At 42.2% G+C, this 22,395-nt stretch overlaps 1 protein-coding gene and 1 long non-coding RNA gene across 2 annotated transcripts; both read right to left on the bottom strand.

Moving 5' to 3' along the window:
- Positions 1–3,108: 3,108 nt before the first annotated feature.
- LOC106586709 (uncharacterized) lies at positions 3,109–12,841 on the bottom strand. Its single transcript, XR_001324239.3, has 3 exons — positions 12,656–12,841; positions 12,403–12,492; positions 3,109–3,881 (listed from the first exon to the last, which is right to left on the bottom strand). It is a non-coding gene; the product is annotated as an uncharacterized LOC106586709 (long non-coding RNA).
- A 348-nt stretch (positions 12,842–13,189) lies between these two features.
- On the bottom strand, positions 13,190–18,027 carry LOC106586710 (renin receptor). The gene is made up of 9 exons (XM_014174266.3): positions 17,871–18,027; positions 16,550–16,680; positions 15,875–16,003; positions 15,660–15,755; positions 15,263–15,400; positions 15,107–15,160; positions 14,863–15,012; positions 14,550–14,669; positions 13,190–14,196 (listed from the first exon to the last, which is right to left on the bottom strand). The coding sequence occupies exons 1-9, from the start codon at positions 17,944–17,946 to the stop codon at positions 14,002–14,004; spliced, it is 1,089 nt and encodes a 362-aa protein (XP_014029741.1). The 5' UTR covers positions 17,947–18,027; the 3' UTR covers positions 13,190–14,001.
- Between the last annotated feature and the right edge of the window lie 4,368 nt (positions 18,028–22,395).

Here is a 22,395-nt window from a genome sequence, read left to right as displayed (position 1 = left end):
GGATGTCGACCCACCACCTCAAACTCAACCTCGGCAAGACGGAACTGCTCTTCCTCCCAGGGAAGGATTGCATGCTCAAGACCTCCATCACGGTTGAGCACTACACTCTGTCGCCCTCCCAAAGTCCAAAGAACCTTGGCGTGACTCTGGACAACACCTGATCGTTCTCTGCAAACATCAAATCTGTGACCTGCTCCTGCAGGCTCATGCTCTACAACATCCGTAGAGTACAACCCTAACTCACACAGAAAGGGGCGCAGGTCCTAATCCAGGCACTTGTCTTCTCCCGTCTGGACTACTGCAACTCGCTATTGGCTGGGCTCCTCGCTTTTGCCATCAAACCCCTGCAACTTATCCAGAACACTGCAGCCCACCTGGTTTTCAACCTTCCCAAGTTCTCTCATGTCACCCAGCTCGCATCCACTACAAGGCCATGGTGTTTACCTACGGAACAGCAAGAGGAACTGCCCCTCCCTACCTTCAGGCTATTCTCAAACCGTACACCCCAAACCGAGCACTCCGTTCTGCCACCTCAGGTCTCTTGGCACTTCCACCCCTACGGGAGGGCAGCTCCCGCTCAGCCCACTCCAAACTTTTCTCTGTCCTGGCACCCCAATGGTGGAACCAGCTTCCCACTGAAGCTAGGACAGGAGAGTCCCTGTCCATCTTCTGAAAACATCTGAAACCCTACCTCTTCAAACAGTATCTTAAACAATCCTCCTCCTCACTTTTTTTTGTTTATAACTAAATAAACCAGCACTTGACCCCTGACTCTACTGACGGCTACGTTATTGAGGAAAATGTACTTTCTCTGCCTGTGATATGTGGTTGTCCCACCTAGCTATCTTAAGAAGAATGCACTTACTGTAAGTCGCTCTGGATAAGACGGTCTGCAAAATGACTAACATGTAAATGTACAATTTCAACGGCGGTAATAGATCCAACTTTTTTATTTATAGTGATCCAAAGAAATTGTATTTTACCCAAAGAGTTATTGAAGGAGGACTGAAATAGGTACTAGTGCTGGCAAGCTACAGACTTGAGGTATAAGTTAGGACAGAGGGGGAGATGACTGAGTCAGGTGGAGAGGAGGATCTGATGGTTCACAGTGTCAAAGGCAGCGGATAGATCTAGGATGAGAACAGAGGAGAAAGAGTCAGCTTTCAAAGGAGAGCAGCCTCCGTGACACAGAGGAGAGCAGCCTCCGTGACACAGAGGAGAGCAGCCTCCGTGACACAGAGGAGAGCAGCCTCCGTGACACAGAGGAGAGCAGCCTCGGTTGAGTGACCTATCTTCAAGCCTGACTGGTTAGGGTCATTTAAAAAACATACAATCCACCTGCAGTGAAGCTGCTCAACTGTCCAAGACCCCCCCAAAAATCTCATCCTCCATCCCCCCAACTTCACCCCCTCTGAGGAACCATCCCTGCCCAACCCAACCTAACAACTACCCTCCTGATGTGCCAACAACCAATAAAAAATACAAAAAATACTGAGAAAAAGAAAAGAACAAAGGAAAAAACAACAAAACAACAATGTAACAACAAAACACATGAAAAACAATCAACTTAAAACAGCAAGGCCAATTGTGTGTGTTTGTGTGCATGTGTGGTACTATTTGTGTATGTGTGAGCGCGTGTGAATGTGAGTTTATATATATATGATACGAATTCCAATTTGTTGTGGATAACGTTAACTAGGTGGCTAATGCTAAAGTTAGCTAGGCTAGGGGTAGAGGGTAACGTTAGGGTTAAGGTTTGGCGTTAGGTTAAAGGCTTAGGGGTAAGCTTAGCTAACATGTTAAATAGTTGCACAGTATCTAAAAAGTAGTTGCAAAGTTGCTAATTAGCTAAAATTGTCTGTGATGAGATTAGAACACGCAACTTTTGGTTGCTAGATGTTGACTTTATACAACACGACCAACCACCCTCCTTTCGTTTTTTACCTTAAAGTAACCTGTCTTATACACTGAGCATACACAATATTAAAGATACTGTCACGTGTGCTCCCTCTCCGGCCTCTAGGTCACCAGTTTGCTCGTTATGGTGCACACCATCATCACGAGCACCTACGCATCGTCAGACTCAACACGACTCCATCACCTTCCTGATTATCTTCCCTATATATGTCACTCCCTTTGGTTCCTTCCCCAGGCGTTATTGTTTCTGTTCCAGTGTTAAGTCTGTGTGCTGTTCCTGTTTTATGTTGCATTTATTAAAACACTCACTCCCTGAACTTGCTTCCCATCTCTCAGTGCACATTGTTACAGATACCTTCCTAATATTGAGTTGAAAAACCCAGCAGCATTGCAGTTCTTGACACAAACTGGCGTGCCTGGCCCCTACTACCATATCCTGTTCAAAGGCACTTCAATCTTTTGTCTTGCCCATTCACCCTCTGAATGGCACACATACACAATCCATGTCTCAAGGCTTAAAATCCTTCTTTAACTGGTCTCCATCTACACTGATTGAAGTGGATTTAACAAGTGACGTCAATAAGGGATCATAGCTTCACCTAGTCAGTCTGTCATGGAAAAAGCATACCAATTGTAACATTTGCTCTTACGTCTAGTCTGAGACCAAGCTGTAATTTCATGTTGCAGTTATGTAAGAAATGTTTGATTCATAGCACTTCTTGATCATTTTTAATGTTCATTAGTGAGTATAATACCTAATAGCTCATAATGGATATTCTGGGAAGATATGCCTACAACACAATAAAAGACAAGTCGACCAGATAGTTTTTAAAAGTTTTTATTGGGGAAGCTGCAGCAGGGGCATCAGAACAGCTCAGTCCCTGGTTGGAGGGGTTGGTGAGCAGGCCGTCACACGCTGCAGCCACAAGGGTCATCTGGTGTCAGAGGTTAAACAGAGCTCACTGGACCCAATATTGACCTGAGATCAGTGTATATGAAAATGTCATAACTTCACACAATCCTCACACTGACTTAGTGACTGATGTGAGTGAAAGTTGGAATTACAGCAGGTATCTCAGCTTAATATTTGGTCCACTGAGTATGGGCACACTGGACAGAGACTGGAACAGCAAGGGCATGACAACATATATGTTTTTCAGTTGGAGGGCTGTTAAGGAATATCTTCTATAGATCAGTAAATAATCAACTTTTTATTGAGGTATTGTATTAGGATACTTGGGTTCAGAAACCTCACTCCTACACAACGTAAATTAAATGGAATGACTTGTCATAACTTGGTTTCAAAACTAGTCATCATCATGGCCATAGTGACATTTTCTACGGGAACGCTTTGACTAAGGTCAGTAAAGTTCAGTAAGAGCGTGTTGGGCTATACAAAAAAAGTCATCAAAGTTGATTGGTCGCGTACTGATTTGCAAGTGCAGCGAAATGCTTATGTTTCTAGCTCCAACAATGCAGTTATATCTAGTAATACAATACATACATAATCCAACATTTGGAAAAAGAACAGGAAATGAAGACGTATCAGAATAATGTATGTGAATGTTGTTTATAGACAGTCCAGATCAGGGAAGTAGAATTAGCTGATTAATGTCCAAAAGTTTTTTTCTCGGGTGTAAAGTAACAATACTAGAAATGTTCTGAGCAAATAAGGTAAGAAATAACAAACAAATCTAAATACTGCAAAGTTGGCTAGGAGCGAGAAACAGGGCGTCTGCTGACATACAGGTCTGTGAATGCATCCTTTTTCAAGACATGCTTAATAATAATTTATTGGTCCCAGCCAGTTATCCAGTGTGACCTTTAACCTCAGGATCCGCACTTCTGCACGGCTGTCTCGGTCGTCGGCGCCTGGCCGCCGATAGCGATACCATCATCAGGTTCAGGGGTCATTATGGCCGCCGGTGGATCAGAACCTGACGTCAACTGCTCCTTCTTAAAGCCTGAGGGGACAGGAAATACAGAGAAGTAGTACACACACATTCTATGTAAAGGTTATGCAAAGGCCAGACAAGGTTTAGCAGACCAGCACCAAGATTTTAGTTATCAAAAGATGCAATTAATTAGCCTGCCTAATCGTAGTGACTGATAATGCTTTTTAAATCCTAGCCGTACATAGCTGGTTATCAAACAAACAACAGCTCAAGAAGTATCCAATTGTCAAAACAGTTGCCGTCACGATTGACACAGGGTAAATGCTACAGCAGTCTTTTAAAGACATATGGAGTGACCTTAGAGTGTTATTATAGAAGTTGCTACACAGATCTAACAAATGTTGTCCAACCAGGGATTAGAGATGAACCTTCTCAGCCTCTGCTTAAAATGTGGAGATGCAATAAACTAATTGAAATTAGAAGACTTAGCCTGCAAGCCATGGGATAACTCAGTCTCTGATAAGGGAACCTATCACCAGTGACAGCCTGCCCACTGGGCAAAAACTGGTTGAATCAACATTGTTCCACTTCATAAAAAAATGTATAATAATGTGATGATGTTGAATCAACGTGAAAAACTGATTGGATTTGCAAAAATGGAATTTAGTCTTTTTCACCCAACTTTTAACATAAATCCAATGCCATGGTGAAATGTTTTGTTGATTTCACATTGGTTGACAACAGAAACAGAGGTTGAACCGTCTGTGCTACATATCAGTGTAATGTATCAATGGCCGATATTGCCCTATTAAATGTATACATGCAGTAAAGAGGTTAATGAAACGCAGGGCTCTATTCAATGTGGATTGATGAACTACAGATTGCGTGACAGAGATGTAAAGGTCATTTCTGATTGAGCTGACATATGCAGCGAATTGAAAAGAGCCTGCAAACGGTGGGGGAAACACAAGGACGTGGTTATTGGCGGCCATTCAAAAACAACATTGGTTCTAACAAAGTGGTATTTATAAAATCCGTCATGATTTATGTGTTCGAACAGGCCCACAATGTGGTTATTAAAATCAAATATGGATATATTTTGTTGTTTATGCTGCATAATGTTGGGGTTTAACTTGAAATATACTTTTTCCTGTCACTATATAATAACTTATTGATTAAGTTACATGTATGATAAGGCAGGCCAGCTGAAGGGCAACAGTCTCTGATAAGGCAGGCCAGCTGAAGGGCAACAGTCTCTGATAAGGCAGGCCAGCTGAAGGGCAACAGTCTCTGATAAGGCAGGCCAGCTGAAGGGCAACAGTCTCTGATAAGGCAGGCCAGCTGAAGGGCAACAGTCTCTGATAAGGCAGGCCAGCTGAAGGGCAACAGTCTCTGATAAGGCAGGCCAGCTGAAGGGCAACAGTCTCTGATAAGGCAGGCCAGCTGAAGGGCAACAGTCTCTGATAAGGCAGGCCAGCTGAAGGGCAACAGTCTCTGATAAGGCAGGCCAGCTGAAGGGCAACAGTCTCTGATAAGGCAGGCCAGCTGAAGGGCAACAGTCTCTGATAAGGCAGGCCAGCTGAAGGGCAACAGTCTCTGATAAGGCAGGCCAGCTGAAGGGCAACAGTCTCTGATAAGGCAGGCCAGCTGAAGGGCAACAGTCTCTGATAAGGCAGGCCAGCTGAAGGGAAACAGTCTCTGATAAGGCAGGCCAGCTGAAGGGCAACAGTCTCTGATAAGGCAGGCCAGCTGAAGGGCAACAGTCTCTGATAAGGCAGGCCAGCTGAAGGGCAACAGTCTCTGATAAGGCAGGCCAGCTGAAGGGCAACAGTCTCTGATAAGGCAGGCCAGCTGAAGGGCAACAGTCTCTGATAAGGCAGGACAGCTGAAGGGAAACAGTCTCTGATAAGGCAGGCCAGCTGAAGGGAAACAGTCTCTGATAAGGCAGGCCAGCTGCAGAACTAGGGGGGGAGCGAGGATGTATTGGCTGTCTAGATATGTAAGTAGTTGACCGCGCCTAGTAGGAGGTTATAAACACATGTGCTTGTGTAATCATAACTAGGGCTGTTACGTTAACCGTATTTCCGCCACACCGGTGATCACGAGTCATGACGACAGTCAAATTCCACGTGACCATTTAGTCATGGTAATTAGGCTTCTCCAAGCTCTGATGCTGCTGATGATCATTAGCAGTCTACCAAACTTGTGAACTGCCTGGTACTCAGCACTCTACTCGCTCTAATCACTCTGACATCAATCCAAATCTAATAAAAAAATCTAATCAAACACTTCATGAGAGTCCATGAGCTCATGTTGTGCAATATTTCTATAGGCAATGTAATTCCGCAAGAAAACAGTGATGACCTCTATTAAAAAGAGGAGGATCTCCTCAGCTTTCTATAGGCTAGGCCAACTATATTTATTTCTCAACTTTCCTAATATTAAGCACATTGCATCTCTTTACAACAGGAGTATAGCCTACTTGGTTGGCATGAAATGAACAACGGGAAAAGCGTCCTCCATTCGCTATTTAAGTGCATAGGTGACATGTATTTTTTTTCCCCTGCTTCGATACAGGTGCATGATAATGGTCCATTCTAAATCAAATTTTACACATATTATTTTGTATATGTAAAGACAAGATTAAACCAAGAATAGTCTGATGGGTGACAATATTAGCCTATAACTTGTGAATTATATATTATAACTTGTGAATGATGCCCAGCTTAAGGCAAGAAACAGTGCATGCCTTGTTTTTGCGACTTTTTGTAATCATAGTCACACACTTCATGTAGTCCAGCCCATAAACCTTATGAAAACATATAGGCCTATCACAACTAAAGTGGCCAAATAACTTTAAATGAAGCACATTAATCCACTTTACAACGGATGTAGAGCCTAACTGGCAAAAAATATCCAGCACGTGAGTTTCAAGTTTGGGGAACACAATTTTCAAATGCACCTTTATAATAAAAGGATTACCTGTATAATCACATTTGCGGTCTCATTTGAGAATGGTGTTTTCTTGCTAATGGAACGTTCCTGCTTATACCCTACTGCCGTGTGCGCATTGCTGCACTTCTAATGTGAAGAAATATCCTAATAGTTTATCAACGTTTTAAGCTAAATATTTGGATCTGTTGCGTCAGGCTCATTGCTTAAAACAGGTTTTTTGATGCTAGTGGTTTTTTGATGCTAGTAGCAGTTGCGTCCACGATGTGTCTGTCTTGTAGCCTGTGAGAAAGACCAGATCATGTGACAAAAAGTCATGTGAGTGAGAGGTGCTTCAGCACGCAGCCGGGAATGATAATTATTATATTCAGCCCAAGGGTCCAACCTCCCTTGGGAATTGATGTTTTTAGGGGGCATTACGGCCACACAAAGAGGATGTAGCCGGGAAATTGCTTGTCAAATTGTGAATGAGAGACTGATGAAGTGTGTGAAGCCTACACAAAAAACACAAATAACGCATTACATCTTTCATTGTAAATACAATAAATGTGTAAATACAATTTAAAAAGAATATATATTTAACTTGCTCCAAAATAAAGTCAGAGTGACACTCAAATGTTTTTAAATAATAGTTTCCCCTTCTTTATAACAGAAAAGGCATATGTCCTCTAAATCCATGAATTTAGACAAGTTAATGCAAGGGTATACTTTGTGCAAGATTTTAAAGTGAATTTATTTTACTTAATTTGATATACAAAATATGTGAGGGAGCAATCAAGCTAGCTTCCATTCAATTTCAGTAACGTATGCATTCCAGAAGAATTTCCCTCAAGGAGAGATCTTGTTCTTCGAGTTAAAAAGTTATCTTAAGAATGTATTATTACATTTGTTGTCCAGCAGGGGGAAACCTAAAAGAAGTTGTGCATCTATCTTGACATGTTCTCCAAAAACACAAATTACATTTAATTAATTGAGTAAGTCCTGAAGGTATTGCTTTGCATATAGAATAAAATTCTTTATAATGTATTGGGAAGTTATATTTTTCTAAGAACTTTCTATAAGAGAGTATATTTCCTTCTTTATCAAATAAATCAATTAATTCATATTTCTATGGCATTGTTTGGTAATGCCAGTATACTTAACTATGGTATTGTTAGGTGGTACCATTGTTCTAATCTGTGCCATAGAGATAGTTAACTCTGTGGCATTGTTTGGTAATTCCAGTGTTCTTAAAGCTGCAATATGCAACTTTTGGGTGACCAAATTCACATATAAATGTGAGTTACAGATCTGTCATTCACACAGTAGTAATTCAATATTAAACTGATTATGGCAGCAGGCAGATTATGCAATATGTATGTAAACACCTTACTCTATCTTAAAATCGTAGAAGACATACAGAAGAAGTCGGAAGTTTAAATAAACGAGATTTAATGACTCCAACCTAAGTGTTTCAACCACTCAACAAATTTCTTGTTAACAAACTATAGTTTTGGCAAGTCGATTACGATATCTACTTTGCGCATGACAAGTAATTTTTCCAACAATTGTTTACAGACAGATTATTTCACAGTATCACAATTCCAGTGGGTCAGAAGTTTACATACACTAAGTTGACTGTGCCTTTAAAAAGCTTGGAAAATTCAAGAAAATTATGTCATGGCTTTAGAAGCTTCTGATACGCTAATTGACATCATTTGAGTCAATTGGAGGTGTACCTGTGGATGTATTTCAAGGCCTACCTTCAAACTCAGTGCCTCTTTGCTCGACATCATGGGAAAATCAAAAGAAATCAGCCAAGACCTCAGAAAAAAATGTGTAGACCTCCACAAGTCATGTTCACCCTTGGGAGCAATTTCCAAACGCCTGAAGGTACCACGTTACTCTGTACAAACATTAGTACGCATGTATAAACACCATGGGACGATGCAGCCGTTATACCGCTCAGGAAGGAGACGCGTTCTGTCACCTAGAGATGATCGTACTTTGGTGCAAAAAGTGCAAATCAATCCCAGAACAGCAGCAAAGGACCTTGTGAAGATGCTGGAGGAATCCACAGTAAAACAAGTCCTACATAACCTGAAATGCCACTCAGCAAGGAAGAAGCCACTGCTCCAAAACCGTCATAAAAAAGCCAGACTACGGTTTGCAACTGCACATGGGGACAAAGATCGTACTTTTTGGAGAAATGTCCTCTGGTCTGATGAAACAATAATAGAACTGTTTGGTCATAATGACCATCGTTATGTTTGGAGGAAAAAGGGGGATGCTTGCAAGCCGAAGAACACCATCCCAACCGTGAAGCACAGGGGTGGCAGCATCATGTTGTGGGGGTGCTTTGCTGCAGGAGAGACTGGTGCACTTCACAAAATAGATGGCATCATGAGGAATGAAAATGATATGGATATATTGAAGCAACATCTGAAGACATAAGTTAAAGCTTGGTCGCAAATGGGTCTTCCAAACGGACAATGACCCCAAGCATACTTCCAAAGATGTGGCAAAATGGCTTAAGGACAACAAAGTCAAGGTATTGGAGTGGCCATCACAAAGCCCTGACCTCAATCCTATAGAACATTTGTGGGCTGAACTGAAAAAGTGTGTGCGAGCAAGGAGGCCTACAAACCTGACTCAGTTACACCAGCTCTGTTAGGAGGAATGGGCCAAAATTCTCCCAACTTATTGTGGGAAGCTTGTGGAAGGTTACGCAAAACGTTTGACCCAAGTTAAACAATTTAAAGGCAATGCTGCCAAATACACTCAATTAGTATGTAAACTTCTGACCCACTGGGAATGTGATGAAAGAAATAAAAGCTGAATTAAATCATTCTCTACTATTATTCGGACATTTCACATTCTTAAAACAAAGTGGTGATCCTAACTGACTTAAGACAGGGAATTTTTACTAGGATTAAATGTCAGGTATTGTGAAAAACTGAGTTTAAATGCATTTGGCTAAGGTGTATGTAAACTTCTGACTTCAACTGTACGCCTGGTTTTCTGAACAATCTTTTGAATTATTAGGACATGTAAACATCTTAAATCAGCGCTCTGAACTCAGAATCAAATATGCTTCCCAAAAATAACATGGTCACTGTGGTAGAATGTTTATTTTGATTGGCAATTTTCTGCATTCATCAGGGTGCCACCAAACTTTAGATGTGTCCATGTAAACAGGTTTATTTTGGGGAAATCATTATTTTTGCAAAGCATGTAAACTTTAATCGAACTATGATATTAATCTGACTATCCACAATAACCAGATTGTGTGCATGTAACCGTACTCATTGAAAGCAAGTATAAGGGGTAGATCTTTATTAAAATGTGTCACTCAGTCTGACACCGAGTTTATAATAAACACGTTTTCTAATTCAGAGTGATATGACATATGAAGTAATATGACATATATGAAGTAATATGACATATAATGCCGCCTAAAAAAAATCCATGCGTTATCCTGTTTGGGATAGGGGGCAGTATTTTCACATTCGGATGAAAAGCAGAGTAAACTGCCTGCTACTCAGGCCCAGAAGCTAATATATGCATATTATCAGTAGATTTGGAAACACTCTGAAGTTTCTAAAACTGTTTGAATGATGTCTGTGAGTAAAACAGAACTCATATTGCAGGCGAAAACCTGAGAAAGATCCAACCAGGAAGTGGGAAATCTGAGGTTTGTAGTTTTTCAAGTGATTGCCTATCCAATATACAGTGTCTGTGGGGTCAGATTGCACTTCCTAAGGCTTCCACTAGATGTCAACAGTCTTTAGAAAGTTGTTTCAGGCTTCTAGTGTGAAGGGGGAGAGAATAAGAGCTGTTTGAACCAGGTGTCTGGCAGAATGCCATGAGCTAAGTCACGCGTGGCCATGAGAGCGAGCTGCGTTCCTTTCCATTTCTAAAGACAAATGAATTGTCCGGTTGGAATATTATTGAAGATTTATGATAAAAACATCCTAAAGATTGATTCTATACATCGTTTGACATGTTTCTACGAACTGTAATAGAACTTTTTACTTTTTGCCTGGACTTTCGTCTGGACCTGCCCGCGCCTTGTGAATTTCGATTGGTGAACTAAACGCGCTAACAAAAAGGAGGTATTTGGACATAAAGATGAACTTTAGCGAACATTTATTGTGGAACTGGGATGCCTGGGAGTGCATTCTGATGAAGATCATCAAAGGTAAGTGAATATTTATAACGCTATTTCTGACTTTTACTGACTCCACAACATGGCGGGTATCTGTATGGCTTGTTTTGGTGGCTGAGCGCTGTACTCAGATTATTGCATGGTGTGCTTTTTCCGTAAAGCTTTTTTGAAATCTGACACAGCGGTTGCATTAAGGAGAAGTATCTTTAATTCTATGCATAACACTTGTATCTTTTATCAAAGATTATGATGAGTATTTCTGTAAATTGATGTTGCTCTCTGCAAATTCGCCAGATGTTTGAGGCACAACATTACTGAACATAACGCACCAATGTAAACTGAGATTTTTGGATATAAATATGAACTTTATCGAACAAAACATACATGTATTGTGTAACATGAAGTCCTATGAGTGCCATCTGATTAAGATCATCAAAGGTTAGTGATTAATTTTCTCTCTATTTCTGCTTTTTGTGACTCCTCTCTTTGGCTGGAAAATGTCTGTATGTTTTTCTGTGACTAGGCGCTGACCTAACATAATCATATGGTGTGCTTTCGCTGTAAAGCCTTTTTGAAATCGGACACGATGGCTAGATTAACAAGAAGTTAAGCTTTAATTTGGTGTATTGCACTTGTGAATATATGAAAGTTAAATATTTTTAAAAAAATGAAATGAATTTCACGCTCTGCCATTTCAGATATTGAGGAACTCCTAGCCATAACAGGTTATTTGTATACTTCCTGTTCTTAAGTTGTGTTTTTGCATCTTCCTTTCGGTTTTGTACACCAGCTGAAAAGACATTTCTGGTTATGGAAAATATATTTCAGTGGTTTAGAATGGTATAATGATTCTCTAAACTATAATTTTTGTTTTATCACAAACTGAAAGGCGAACAATTAGAATTTTAGCAAACAGGAAAAGGTGGAGCGGTTTTTCGACGGCGCATATTTGGGTGCGTTCGTAAATTCACTCTAGCCATCTACTCCAATTGTAGAGCACTCTCGTCTGTGTGCCAGAGAGCAAATTAACTGATGAATTTACGAACACGCAACACCCATTGAATATGACCGGTGTCAAACGTCGGCAAAAAAAAGTTATTCAATTGTTGCCAACAACACAGCTACTCACTAACGCACCAGATAACACAACAGCCTAACCAGCTCTGTCATGGTGAGTAAAATGGTCAGTGAGGTGTTCTGTCATTTGTGTCTGGAAGTAGCTGACAAGCTAGCCAACTTTAGCCAGTTAACGTGGGTGCTTGACTGCCGTTGCCTGGTCAGAATGCTCGGATGAACCCTTCTCGACCAGAGCGTTCAGTGAGTGCTCTGAATTTACGAACAACCCAAAGTGCAGTCTGACACACTGGAGGCAATTTACGAACGCACCCTTTTCTACGGCATTGTTAGGTAACGCAAGTGTTCTTACATAGAATTGTAAATAAGTTGGTAACAATCAGCATTTTTGCATATCTATGGAATTACTGTTCTTACCAATAACACCACATGGTGTGAAGATGGGCTTCTCCTCTTGCTCTCCCTCAGCAATGTGGGCCCGAATCTTCCTCACCGTCCAGATGCTGGCTGAAATATGGAGAGAATAAGACCGATAATATCCCTGCAGGTTATTAGCAAAACATTATTGAAATGACACCTCACAAGATATCATTGTCATAGATGTGTAGGCTATGTAACATGACTTCATATGTTACTTAGTAACAACTAGAATGAAGAGATCGGCGCGCACCTTTGATCAGCAGTCAGACCATGGCGCGAGAGTCTTCTTCTTTCTCCTCAGAAAAGGGATGTTTTTGTCGCCAGATAGAGGGATGTCTTGCTGCTTGAACGATGTCTTTTAGTAGTACAGTCGATCTGCTGTTACCAAACCAGTTACACAGAAGCACACCCAGTTACGTATTGCGGATAACCTTAGAGGTGGAGTTTCAGGAACTCGTCTCTCTATTGGAGCAGATAGCTACACGGCTTCACTGATTGGCTACTTCTATATAGCGCACTAGTTACGTCTGACCTAGTCTCGTGATCTGCTTATGTATTGGATAAGTGAATTGAGGAGTATTTTTGGTGATGGTAAACATGTCATATTACTCTGAATTAGAAAACGTGTTTATTATCAACTCGGTATCAGACTGAGTGACACATTTACTAAGACTAACTGGGACAATTTATCCAAGGTCATTTGTGCCAATGTACAAATGGTTTCTGTAGACTATAGTGGTTTAATAAACATGTTAATTCAATTTGCTGATTGAAGTACACAAACTTAAGATTTTAAATCATTTATTGCCCATATTTTACATAATATTTTCCTGTTTCATGTCATCACACAACTGCAAAATTCATGCAACAGACCTTCTCACCATACCAATACAGCAGTTTAGTCAAGATATTTTCTAACTTCAATATATACACATTTCACTTTAACTTAAGTTTCATATCTCAAAAAATACAATAATTTACATCACACACACACCATATAATTCTGTCTTTTAGGGCTTTACAATAAAAATAAAACAGGACATTTGCAATCACCATGGAAGTAGGACAACTACTGTGGACTCATAAGAAATGTGAAGTGTGGGATAGAAGGTACAGGACTAGGCTTCAGACACAGCTCTACAGTGTTACAATTCAGCATTAAACTGTAGTCAACCTTCGCAGTACTTTCTCAAAAGGAGCTAACCAGTGACATTACAGTGAACTGCAACTCACATCACATACATGTCATACATATTGGATTAAACTATTACCTTCACCTGAACAACTGCTATTCTGATGTCTACTCCTCAGTCCACAATCAACCCCTATCACCTTGTGTATATCTGAGTTTGGATATGTATACGCTATTTGGTTTATAATTAGTTCGACCATGGCTTATATACCAAGCTGGGTGGAATTATTTTCACCATATTGCTTATACCTATCCAACCATCTCAGATCTAAACAAGTACCTAGAGAGTAGGGGCTAAGACTCCATTCAGCTCCACATCTTTATTTTCCACACAAAACAATAAAAACAATAAACTTCCACTAGGAGAGGGCTAATTGGAGGGCTGGAGTGTTGCTGGGCGGACCTCAGTCCAACCTGATCTTCTGATTAGTCATCCTGTAGATGATGCTGTCATATCCTGGGTCCATGTTCCACAGATTGTATGAGATGACAATGACAGCCAGGGCAAGGATGATCATCAGCCACAGCACGATGTTGAAGATCACTGCATAATTAAAGTTATACTTATAGGCCAGGTTATAGGGACTGCCAGGGTTACTCTGTGGGATGAGGAGGGAAAGGAGGAAAGAGAGGATTTCAGTAGTTGCAAATCTCATCTATGAAGTATAAAATTCCAGGCATCTAAATATGCTCATGGTTTGATACATAAATATATACACAATAGAGGAGGCTGTTGGGAGGAGCTATAGGAGGACAAGTTCATTGTAATGGCTGGAATGGAATAAATGGAACAATATCAAAAATATAGAAAACACATTTGACTCCATTCCAGCCATTACAATGAGACATCCTCCTATAGCTCCTCCCACCAGCCTCCACTGATACATAGATATGTACATAAAACATAAAAACAGAAGATCTGGGCAGATGAAGCTAATATAAACAAACATACAATCTGTTTGGACTCCAGGATGGAGCGGGACTTCCTGGTCAATGGTGCCTCAAAGCTCTTCACCGTGACAACCTCGACCACCGCACTGTCACCATAGAGACCAAACACGTCCTCACCAAACTACAGCACAGGAGAGAGAGAGCGAGAGATGACAAACAGGTGTTCACGTATATCCATTAAAAACCCAGAAACACTACTCGTGCCACTGCCACTAACCATTTTATTTGATATATAGATGCCCCAGGAAGACCCCCCCCCCCGCAAACTCTGCCACCGCTGCTGAAATAAATCCTAGGGGAAACACTGTGCTTACCTTCTGTAGGACGTTGGCCAGGATGGCAGTGGCGTCTCGATACTGAGGGGAGTCCTGTCCGTAGCGACGGCCCAGCTCCTCCAGGCCAGACAGCTCCAGGGAGTACAGGTCAGGGGAGTGATCCTGGGCCAGGTGCCGGTGTCTCTGCAGCTACATGAGGGTGAGGGGGTTAGCCACAACAGACGACCAGCGTTGAAATGATCTAATTCCCCATGTGCCCAACAAACAACATATTCAGTCTTACCAGGGCAGTGATGTCATGTAGAACCTGGACCTCAGACAGGAAGAGCAGATCAGCCTATAAGAAGAGAGGAAGAAGGTCAGAGTTCAGAGATCAACCAACCCTTATTCACTTTAACTGAGGGACGCAGATAGAACCAGCACTAGTTATGCATGTTACCTCAGCGTTGCGGTTGAGGGAGTTAAGTGGCAGGGAGGCCAGCACGGAGCCATCCTGGGAGAGACGAGAACGGATCTGCTGCAGGGTCACAGGCAGGTCCTCAAACACCGCGTTGGCCTTCCCCAGCATGTACAGCCTCTGTAGACACACACACACACACACACACACACATATATAATAATGGCGCCGGAGGGGATGGCTGACGTTTCACGGGCTCCTAAGCAACTGCATTGTTGGTTAAGGGCTTGTAAGTCAGCATTTCACAGTAAGGTCTACTACACCTGTTGTATCGGCGCACGTGACAAATACATTTTTATTTGATAACATTACTATCCCCCCGCACATACAAACCCTCGGTATAAAGAAACCTTTACACGTGTGCTGGTCCATACAGTACCTCCTCACTAGGGGCCAGCTGGAGGACCACAGGAGTGTCCTCAGCAAAGAGAGAATGAACCGTCTCAGCCACACTGTCCAGGGTGAAGGGTACCGGCTGGAGGAGAGAGGAAACAAGGGAGGAGTTATTAATAACAGAGCCTTGGTGAAGAATCTCATTCAAATTAAAACGCTGCTGCTGCTCAACCATCACCCCTGATGGGGAGCCTCACTCACGTTCTCCAAGGGGTAGGAGGCCACATTCTGGGGCAGGACCAGGCTGTCCACCCCCCTCACCACCACCAGCACATTGGCCCTGGGACGCTGGAACAACTGACCTGCCCGGAGGCCTGGCCAGGAGAGATCCTACAAACACAGATGTTAGAGTATCATGGAAAATACCAGAGGCTTGCGCACCTGTTCAAACATAGGATATGCGCCTGTGTGGGTCTTCACGGGTCCGAGTGGACCCGATATACCTGAGACCTAATCCCAAAATTCAAACTTGTCCCTCCGGTCCGGGTCAGGTACTGTTTGATTGTCATCGGTTCTATGTAACTGCAGCTGATAGACCAGAGTGGACCTGACCACAGCTCTGCATAGCCTATAGCATATTTATTTTATGTGAATAAGGGTAATTTATTGACTTATAGAAGGCCTGGTCAATATAATATAAAGACCTATTTGTTAAGCAGAAGAGCAACTTGGCTGATAAACATAATGTTGGGGTCCAATCGGGTGTGGTCGATACTGGTCTAGGTCAAGTTGTCCTTCGGTCTGATTGTTCTAGGGTCTGTTTGAGTCTCCATTGTATTTTTTTCAATGATCGGGTCCATTCGGGTCAGGTCTGATTGTCCTCGGGTCCTGGTCCAAATTGTTGGACCCGTGAAGACCTCTAAAGTGTATGTGTACCTCCTGGACAGAGAAACCCATAGTCAGAGCCACCATATCTGGAATCTTCTCCCCTGAGATTGGCCAGTCTCCCTTTTGGAAGGACACATACCCAGGGGCCTGCAATATGGTGAGGCTGTCCCCCTGAACGCCTGAGGGAAAACAGAAGGAATTGGTTTGGTTCAAATAATATTGTCTATAAACAACTTCTACTTATCAAAGCTAACTACTGTTTGGAGTTCAATACGGTGTAGGTGGAGGGGACACCAGGGCCACATACCTAGGTCTACATCATAGTGTAAAGACCCTGGATTTATAAACGCGAATATCGAATCTGCCGCGCAGCATACTTTTGCGGCACAGTCGATAGCGCGCTGGACTTCGGGCTAGAAGGTCGAGGGTTCGAGACCTGCTCCATTACAATATGACTATGGAGCTTCATCTAGGTGGGTTCTGACAGTATGGTGTTGCCATTTGCTCCCACTTGACTGTTAATTACAAACTGTGAAAGACACCCATTTCATGAATGGGAATGCCAGGCTACAGTAGCTAGTTAATTAGCCGGAGTCTCGTGACTGGGAAAGAAGAAGGATTTTTGAGGAAGTTAAGCGAATATGGTGTGTATTCATTAGTCGGATGCCGATGCAAAACGTTTTGACAGTTGCAAACGTTTTGCAATGGTGACTTTAGGAACCAAACAGAACGAAACGTGGAGGGACCTACCTGAGTTTTTCCAATATAAACTCTCGTTATCGTTCAAAACGTCTTCCGTTTGGAGTAAACGATTTGCAATACACCAAACGTTTAGCAACGCAATCCGACTAATGAATGCTGTATGTCACATGATACAGCTGGCTAGCTGAGTCGCTCCCCTGTGAGTCTGGTTAGCAAGACAGCTTACAATGAACCATAGCCATATTGCTAGATATTGTTGTGCATAACAACAAAAGGGGTAAAACTGCGGGAAATGGCTCATCATGTTAGCTGATGTTTGTCGTTCCAGTTCGGTGGTGGTTGCTGTCAAGTTAGCTTACTAGCAAGCTAGGGAAATTAGCCCAACTGAAAAGCAGTATTTCAGCGTTCTAACATATTTATAAGGGAAAGACACGGCTTGCCACAAATTGCCAACAATATTTATATCAACACGATTGGAAGTGTTCTTTAAAGTCATTTCTTTAGCGTTTACGTTAGCTATCTAAAACTGTTAGTGCCTCTTAGCTAACGTTACCGTTTTCATTAATGCAAAGGACTCGTTAACGTTATAGTATCTGCATGAGATCATTTCCAGGAAAAGATCTAGATCAGTAGCTAAATAATCAGATAAAAGATTTCCATGTTTTACCTGCCGTAAAAGCCGAGCAGAAGATAAACGCTACGCTGAATAAAGTCTCCATCCGTCGGCGATTTTCCAGCAACATAATTCCCCTTGCTCTAACGTAGATCAGATGACTCGCTTGTCACGAATATCTTCTTCGTGTGGCTTTCCGGAAGAATAGACGCTGTGTTGTGTTTTGCTGCCTGTCGCAGGTCAGAGTGCGGATAGCACATTTTGGTCACAAACATCAAGAAAAAGGGGAATGGGAAAGTCTTAAATTGCACCACTATCTAACCATGCACCGATACACTACCCACTACTTTGGCCCAAAAAGGTCCTACACCATCTTCCTATAGCCCTTCAGCACTTAAATCTCTCACCCCCAAATATTTCCCTGCTGCTGCAACTACCACATATCTTCTGTGATTTTCGCTCCAACAGCACAATGCATTTGATCACCATGGCTATAAATGCAAGAAATCAGCGGCCTAAGGCGCTGCATCTCAGTGCTAGAGGCATCACTACAGACACCCTGGTTCAAATCCAGGCTGAATCACAACCGGCCGTGATTGGGAGTCCCATAGGGCGGGGCACAATTGTCCCAGTGTCGTCCGGGTTTGGCCGGTGTAGGCCATCATTGTAAATAAGAATTGGTTCTTAACTGACTTACCTAGTTAAATAAAGATTAAATAAATAAAATACAAAAATTCATCCTCTTTGGACCTCTCTTTTCAGGCCCACTCACTGGGGGACTCACAGTCGAATCACTCACCCTTGGGCTATCCTCTAGTCTCTTCATTGCCTCAGCATAGGAACATTTTTGCCCAACTCGAACTCTGGCAATCTCAACCTGTCGCTCTCTCACCTGTGCATGTTGACACACAGTGCTTTCTCTATTCCAACTGTACACTCCCTCTGACTATGCCCTCCTGCAACTTTCTCACATCTTGGGATCTCCCTTCTACACACTGCTGCAACATGTCCGAATCCTTGGCACCTAAAGCACTGTAGCGGGTTCGGAAACATAGGCCCTCATAGAATAGCAAATATAATCTAACCTGACCTTATCATGTAGAAACTCTGTGTCAAAGCTCAACAATACAGATGGTATTCTCAGTCTTGCCATTACCACCGGGTCTACGTCTCACCAAACTGCGGTTGTCAGAATCACCAGGAATATTATTTTTTAATTTGATCCACCTCGACACTGAACGCTACCCCACTGATCACCCCTTTGAGTGGCGCCCTGTTCATGGTGTGCAAAGCACGCCACAGGTTGAACCCCGAGCCGTGTGAAGCACCGCATCTTCTGGGCAGAGGATGTACAAAAAATCTAAACAATTCCACTTCTCTAAACTTTCCTAGTTTTTGTAACCATTCCTAGTTTGTTTTTTACCCAGCTTGACAAAACGTATGGGTCGGCCAAAAAGCAGGAATCCACTCTTTTAAAAAATCTTCTTTGGGAACATTCACAGGGCAAACGTTGGAAGTCTCAACCACACCTGTCGCCGCAGTTAGGCCCATTTCATCCTGGTCTGGCTCAACCTCAGCTCGCTCACCACTGGCGACTGACCCCATTTCAATATTCTCAAGAGAGCAAGAAGACCTAAAAATAAGATTACTTGGTTTGTATTCAGGAGACAAAGGTATGTACTCAGGAGTTGAAGGTCTGAATTTAGCACCATTCTTACACTTTTGCATCATTGTACCTATTGTCACGAAGATGGTAGGAATGCATTATGGGCATAAATTGGTCTTTCAGAAAACCAGAAACATTGATTGATTTCTGAAAAAAAAAAATATATATTGTATAGCTATTGAAATATGTAGTTAATTGTTTCCATCCTTTGACATGTTCAGCTAAGGGAAATCAATACCGGAAGGAGGGATTTTTCAATAAACTGTTGAACAAAACATCATCGTTCATGTCCTCTTCACCTGTAATATCAAGTACATGCACTGGGAGGGGGTATATGATCATAAATTAACCTACCAGGGTCCATTTAGGGCTTACTCGGACGAAGCAATTTCAAGGATTTGTGAATGTTAAGGGAAAATTGTGGAAGTCAATAAATGTTTATTTAATTTTAAGGTCAGCTTCAGGGGCGGATTGGTCCTCTGGCAACTCTGGCAAATGTCAGTTGGGCTAGACCATTTTTTTGTTGAATGGGCTGGTCAAAATTGACACACACAAAATATATATTTTTAATAAAAAATTAAATAATGAAAAAGGTGACCAATGGGCCTGTAAATATTTAATTAGTAAGATGTTTGTGCAATTTCTCTGTTATTCTAATCTATAATGAGCCTTTGGCTGATCAGTGGGCAACGGCCTGCCCCCCTACCAAGATTGGCCGGCCTGGGTTTCTGATAGGCTGAGCTGAGGTTACTCAAACTCACATTTAACGTCAAAAGCGGCATCAGCAAAGAGACCTGCTCCGACTCTGTCATCAGTTAGATCATGGATTGTAAAAAACAGAAAGTGTGCCTATTAACGTAGAAAGAGCACATTATACATTGTAACCTCACTCAAAACGTCCTATTTTTGGGCGGCTAAAGCCATGATTTGGTCAAAAAGTGAAGTGTATTATTCTTATGATTCCTGTATTGAAAGTATCTGCCCCTGCGAGGGCACAACATTTCAAAATGCAATTGTGGGAAAAACACAATTTTGGAAGATTTGTCCCCTTGTCCCTGTCAAAGAGAACAGGGTCTCAGCTTTCTGAAGGTATAATTTGAATTTCTCAATATCCAGCTCAATAGCTACTATTTTACAACCAAGATATTTGATATGGCTTTGAGATATGGAGCAGCATGCGTGAAATGTGCAATGGCTGTTGCGAGGATAAGACTATAGGTCTCGTGGTAGTAGCCTACAACTGCAACGTTTTTAAAGGACATTACATTTACTGTTGGATGAATACATCCACTGCTACTAGCAGTGGGTATTATATTTAGAGTTAGCGATCTAGTTCATGTGTTTTGACATGGACCACCAACACCAGATAAAGAGGGCGCAACAGTTCCATTACTTCCTAAGACGGCTGAAGAAATTCGGCATGCCACCCAAAGTCCTCTCTAGTAATACTACCACTGCACCATAGAGACCGTCTTGACCGGTTGCATCCCAGCCTGGTACGCGAGTTGCTCCATCCACGACCGGAAGCTGGTGGTGAAGACAGCCAAACCATCACTGGGGACGTGTTCCCACCTTCCAGGACATCTACTTGAAATGGTGCCTGAGGAAGTTACGTAGCATCAAAGGACCCCACACATCCCAGCCATGAGATGTTCTCTCCCGTACTGTCGGGCAGACAGTATCAGAGCATGAGGTCTGATACCAACAGGCTCAGAGACAGTTTAGATTTGCATTTATTTTATTTTTATTTAGCCTTTAACTAGGCAAGTCAGTTAAGAACAAATTCTTATTTACAATGACGGCCTACTAGAAGGCAAAAGGCCTCCTGCGGGGCTGGGATTAAAAATATAAATACATTAAATAAAAAAAATAGGACAAAACACGCATCACGACAAGAGAGACAACACTACATAAAGAGAAACCTAAGACAGGAGGACCTGAGCCCTAGGACCATGCCTCAGGACTACCTGGTATGATTGCTGTCCCCAGTCCACCTGGCCGTGCTGCTGCTCCAGTCTCAACTGTTCTGCCTGCGGCTATGGAACCCTGACCTGTTCACCGGACGTGCTTGTTGCACCCTCGACAACTACTATGATTATTATTATTTGACCATGCTGGTCATTTATGAACATTTTAACATCTTGACCATGTTCTGTTATAATATCCACCCTGCACAGCCAGAAGAGGACTGGCCACCCCTCATAGCCTGGTTCCTCTCTAGGTTTCTTCCTAGGTTTTTGGCCTTTCTAGAGAGTTTTTCCTAGGGAGTTTTTCCTAGCCACCGTGCTTCTTTCACATGCATTGCTTGCTGTTTGGGGTTTTAGGCTGGGTTTCTGTACAGCACTTTGAGATATCAGCTGATGTACGAAGGGCTATATAAATACATTTGATTTGATTTGATTTTGATTTTTGATTTGAACAACATAGCATGGCAGCAACACATGACAACACAGCATGGTTGCAATACAACATGACAACACATGGCAGCAACACAACATGATAGCAGCACAAAACAGGGTACAAACATTATTGGGCACAGACAACAGCACAAATGGCAAGAAGGTAGAGACAACAATACATCACACAAAGCAGCCACAACTGTCAGTAAGTGTCCATGATTGAGTCTTTGAATGAAGAGATTGAGATAAAACTGTCCAGTTTGAGTGTTTGTTGCGGCTCGTTCCAGTCGCTAGCTGCAGTGAACAGCACACAGGCGCTCACTCACACATATCACAACTGCTGATACCAGAATCGTATTTACAATTGCTGATACTGCACAATTTAAACACTTGCCCCCCAATTCCCCCCTTCCCTGATACACGTGTAAATATTGTACTATAAATTGTGCCCTGTATTATACTTATGCTAAAACATTTATTCTATTCTACTGAGCCATTAACTTTATGTTCGTAT

Source organism: Salmo salar, chromosome 25, assembly GCF_965601325.2.
Source record: "Salmo salar chromosome 25, fSalSal1, whole genome shotgun sequence".
Taxonomy (NCBI): Eukaryota; Metazoa; Chordata; class Actinopteri; order Salmoniformes; family Salmonidae; genus Salmo; species Salmo salar.
Note: the sequence above shows the minus strand (reverse complement) of the source record. Positions and strands in the feature narration are given on the sequence as shown.

Coding starts and splice junctions, on each gene's coding strand:
- LOC106586710 (XM_014174266.3), bottom strand. CDS start 17,946: ATGTTGCTGGAAAATCGCCGACGGATGGAGACTTTATTCAGCGTAGCG. Junction 15,756..15,874: donor CCTCCTACCCCTTGGAGAAC/GTGAGTGAGGCT, acceptor TCTCTCCTCCAG/CCGGTACCCTTCACCCTGGA. Junction 14,670..14,862: donor TGGCCAACGTCCTACAGAAG/GTAAGCACAGTG, acceptor CCTGTGCTGTAG/TTTGGTGAGGACGTGTTTGG.